Source organism: Solanum verrucosum, unplaced genomic scaffold, assembly GCF_900185275.1.
Source record: "Solanum verrucosum unplaced genomic scaffold, falcon-dt-bn FXZP01000261.1, whole genome shotgun sequence".
Lineage (NCBI taxonomy): Eukaryota > Viridiplantae > Streptophyta > Magnoliopsida > Solanales > Solanaceae > Solanum > Solanum verrucosum.
This window is the reverse complement of record NW_026019969.1, coordinates 14,231,252-14,236,539: the sequence shown is the minus strand read 5'-3', so window position 1 is coordinate 14,236,539 and position 5,288 is coordinate 14,231,252. Positions and strand designations below refer to the sequence as shown.

Sequence of the window (5,288 nt, the reverse complement as noted above, 5' to 3'; positions counted from 1 at the left end):
AATTCAGGTGGCCATTTTTTGGAACGTTTCTAAGAGGCGCAGAAATGAACCGAAACATCAATTCCAATGAAATCAGAGAAACTAATGAATTGAAACTCTGCCAGTACACAATATTGGATCCTTCATTTTTCTCGTCTTTTTCTTCAACTTAAATCAATTCATGGTAAAATTTAAATTTTCTCACCCACCCACACCCATTATCCCAATGGTCATTTCTTGCTACAGAAGATTAATTAATGGCTTATGTCTGACACGTAATTACAACCAAACCCATGCAATCCCTTGTCTTTTACTCGTAATAAAAATATTTTATCATGTATTTACAATTCGTAATTTATATGTCTAAATGAAATTTGCGAGGCTCCACACACGTGCATAAGATCAAATGTATGGATGCATCTGAGAATCAGAACGCGATTCCCCATAGCTGTTTTACTTGGATTTATTCATTCGTATAGGAGTTGATCGCCAGAGCCAGGATCAGGTGTTTGGGATTCTAAATTTTAGGAGCGAAGAGAAAAATATTGCAAAACATGTTTCTTATAAAAAGAAAATGAGAAATCTTGTTAGAGCTTATTGCAATACGTCCTTCCTTATTACTGAGTTATAAATCAATTTTATTAAATTTTCTAATACAAATATAGAATGTACGGAAAGTTAATAGATTCTGAACCCCCACCTAGCTCCGCCCGCATATGAATGACACCAAATATTTACTACAATCAACAATGATTTTACGACTGAAAAACAACGTAACTTAGTATGTACGTAGAAGAAAGAGAAAGAGAGATTCCGTAGCAGTAGGTTTTGTGGTTCCAAAGCAAACGAGTCACCCAAATTTTAGATTCTTCTTTCAACTGGCCTCTTCAATTTCTTTCTTTATAAACACCTCAAATCTCCATCCTTTTTTCCATCACACAACTAAGTACAGTACAATTTTAGGACAAAATATATCGCTTTCTTAAACTTTTTTTTTTTAGTAATGGCATCAAGCTCACTTCAATCTTCATCATGGACACCGCAGCAAAACAAGTTATTTGAAAGGGCACTAGCTCAATTCGATAAGGACACACCTGACCGGTGGCAGAATGTGGCGCGGGCGGTTGGAGGTGGAAAATCGGCCGATGAAGTAAAGAGACACTATGAAATACTTATTGAGGATCTCAGCCGCATTGAATCTGGACGTGTTCCTCTTCCTACTTACACCCATGAACAACAAAGGTATTCTTAATCATTCTCTTTAAGTCTTTTGTCCGTTATTATTTAAAATTCAAATGGATGGAGTGAATAAATATGATATTTTTTGTTTCAAAGGAATAGCAAAGTATATATACTTTGATCTTGAACATTTTGAAATGTGAAATGAAACGATTACATACTTAAACCTTACTTTACTAGTCTATATACTTTTGAATGAGACAGTTACATATTTTTAACTTTTGTCTATTTTGTAAAAACCTAAGTAATATTCTTGCCTTTTTGTAGTATTCAGTTAATATTTTCTTTTCAACCTTTTCTTGTATTTTAGTCGATTCGAGTCATGCAAACAGTTTGGATATGAATGAAATTTAGAAATCTTAAATTTCATAAATTAACAAAACAGACATGGTGCGGTGCCATTAGTTTGGAAGTTATTGCATGTAACCCTATACCCTTATTCTAATTAAGAGTCCTTCAATCTTTATTAGTATCTTTTTTTTAAAATAAAAAATAAAAATCAATTACTGCAACTCTAAGGAGTACTTTTTTTATTTTTTACTATTTTTCATTTTTTTTAAAACGTGTGCATTTTCTTGATTGTGTTTAATTAGAAGATTAATCGTGTTTAAATACAAAGTTGATACAAAAGCTCTAAGTGTGCCGCCTAAGTTACATTTCAAAAATCAAGATCGTATCTAAAGTTATATATTTTCTTAATCTAAAGTGATTAACTATAGTATATATATATTTGAGTAACATATTTCTAATCAACTTAGCTTAAAATGTATGATGTTTATGATCTAGGCCATCTGCATGTTAAAAATGTCTTGCACTTATAGTTTACTTTTGTGGTTTTTTTTAAATTGTTTTTCTTTTGTAATTGTTGAGTAGGCTTTTGAGGTATATGAACCTGCACTAGTGAAGATGTTGACAAGAAGATATCACTACCTAGCAAGTCAAGCATAAGACAAAAGAAAAAAGAAAAAAAGATGCCCTTAAAAATATTCTATGAATATTGCATTGTGCCTTCTCTTAATTATGAAAAATAGTTTTTTTTTCTACCACTTCCAACATGTTTTTATTGTATTGTACTAGTACCACAATATCTTATCAAATCGTATGAATCTCTCAATTTTCAAAAGAAGTTGGTGTATTTGATTTATTACCTCACAATGCAACATATAGAATAATTGTGCATGTGTTTTAAATTTCTGTGGGGTTTTATGATTTTGATATCGCAAATTGAACTTAATTAGTCAATGGACTAAAGTATATCGTTGATCTTCTATTTCATTTTATATGTCTCTATGTTCATTTTAGTTTCTTTCAAAGAATGAGATCTTTTTATACTTCAACATGATTTGTAATCATAAAAAGAATGTTACAACTTAAATGTCTAAGATCACAAGAAGTTCGAAAGCATTAAGTCAAAAATAACTTCTAGCGGTAATTAATTAATAATAGTAGTTTAATTACCGCTAAATATGTTGTTTTAGCAGTAACTAGCATTCCTATAGCCTATAGCGACATTTGATCCAATGACAATATAATTAACTAATGCCGGTAAAAGGATTTAACACTCTTTATTAATGTGTATATATTATTACCGCTAAAAACTATTTTTTTGTTATAGTGAGGATGTATACTTTATTTCTTAATTAGACATGCATTTTCCCAATCAAACTTTTCTTAGAATTAAAAAGAGAAGATATATACTTTTTAAAAGTAGGTAAAGAATAAAATTAAGAAAAACAAATTGAAACGAACGAAAAGCATCATTTGTAAGTAGCATGATATTGCTTTGGAAGACAATTAAGGGGAAGTGGAAAAAGACACATAAAATTGATACGCAAAAGATAGTATGATGATTGACTTGATGTGACTATTTGATATTACGACTCTTCTCCATACCTCTTAAATATACTATCACCATCCATATATTATCCAAATCAGATAGGATTACAAATGGAAGACAAGAGACCATGAATAAATTTATTCACTTCGATTAAAATTCACCCTAATCAATATTGGTATATTTTCTAATTGCTATATATATGAAAGTCAATAAATTTTTTCATGGTTTAACACTTCCAAGTAACTTACTAAATTAGGGCTGCAAGAAAGGAAATGATTCATAATAAATTGTATCTTCACTTTTGCTAACAATAAATGTTGCCTTTCGGTCTACTTGAGAACCGAATCTTATGCATACTGGAATAGTAAACATCTCTCACCTCCTCGTACAATTATGGGTTTAGATCACCAAGAGAGTAAAAATATGAAAACTCCAAGAAGGTTCGAGGGATAAAAATAAGAAGAATGATTTGGATCATGGAATTGAGGTTGAATGAAATCGACGGGCTAAATTTGTCAGCAAAATCAAAATCTATCCGCCTCCTTATTTTTTAGGGAATATTGTATAAAATAACATACTATTAATTCAAATTAAATTATATAACCACAGTTTGATTTAATTGTAACATGTAGCTAACTGTTGCCATTTCGCCTCTCTCCTTGATTTTCTCGCTCGCCACTCTCGTTTCTCGTTGGGCAGTCTCTCCTCACCTCTCTCACTTTATACAAACATAAATGTATAAAATGTGTTTGTGTTTGTATAAAGCGAGAGAAAATTGTATATATACTTCTCTTTTCATTCCCCTCTCCCAGATCTCGCTCGCCACTCTCGCCTCTCTCACTTTATACAAACACAAATGTATAAATTGCGTTTGCGTTTGTATAAAGCAAGAGAAAATTGTATATGCAAAATATATTTTCTTCCTATACACTTATGATTATACAAATACAAATCTTCCCCTGCCCAGTTTTCTTTTGTCTTTCTCTCTTTCTCACTTTATACAAACACGGATTATACAATTGATTCTTTTGTATATGTATACCGAAACAGATTATACAATTGCTTCTTTTGTATATGTATAGCGAAATATACATATTAATAGTCATAGCAAACATAAAGTTTGATATAAAGCGCAATTATGCAAACTATAGCTATAGTATACAAATATGATTTTTATGTTTGCTATATGTGAAAGTTGCTCTATTTTTTAGATCGAATGGGTGTGAGTGATTGTGATTGAAAATATTTGGACAAGGCAAAAAACAAAAATTAAGAAAAATTAGAAGTGATTAGGAGTAGTTTCAAGTAAAAAAAAGTCATACCTACAAATGCCTCTATGATACCAGTGTAATTGTAGCACACATACATTTCATAGATGTGTTTGTGACAAGTGTATATCACATAGTATATCATGTATCTCAATTAATATTACACACTCATTTTTCATCAATATGTGCTTGAGATAAATGGGCATACAATGTGATATTATACAAAAATATACATTGAAATATATACGGGATATAATTAGGGATATACAGATGGATCTCTCTTAATTAAACTCGAACTTTCAATATGAAGTTTAGCTCGAATACGCCTCCAATCATTTCCAAACACCCACAAAATTAACAATATTCAAATCCATTAAAAAAAATTCAGAAAAATCTAATATCGTCCAATCGAGACAAAATACAAATGCATAAATAAAAAAACTACAAAACAACGATTTTGCATATGATAATGATGGAGATGTATGAGGAAAATTTAAGACATTAATTTAAAATGAAAGATCTTTCTACCTATGAGGTACGAATTAGCAACCTAAAATATATAATGGGTATGGGCTATGAAATTTAATGAGAAAGTGAACACAAAAGAGTGATATATGAAAAGAATGACTATATTCCACAAACCTTAATTGTTTTATGCTATTTAATGAGTCCACTTGTCATTTAATGTCAAATTCTCAAACTAAATTGATAATATCATTATGAGAGTTTGAAAAAATAAAAAATACTATGTTAACTTCAAATATTTTCTTAAATATTACATAACAACTTTTGAATTGTAGAGATCGGTACTGCAGGATGGTTCAAACGCTATCCTTACAAACAATTCAGATGGAATGAGCATGAATTTTATTGTATATATTCAAAAATCTTATAAGAGTTTTACCAATTTTATCAAATCATTTCTAATTATATTGATTCATCACATGTTTCTAGATGGATTTGTA

General features: G+C 30.1%; 1 protein-coding gene across 1 annotated transcript; it reads left to right on the top strand.

Moving 5' to 3' along the window:
* Positions 1-982: 982 nt before the first annotated feature.
* Positions 983-2,258, top strand: LOC125816709 (protein RADIALIS-like 4). The gene is made up of 2 exons (XM_049496332.1): positions 983-1,221; positions 2,092-2,258. The coding sequence occupies exons 1-2, from the start codon at positions 983-985 to the stop codon at positions 2,117-2,119; spliced, it is 267 nt and encodes an 88-aa protein (XP_049352289.1). The 3' UTR covers positions 2,120-2,258.
* Positions 2,259-5,288: the final 3,030 nt, after the last annotated feature.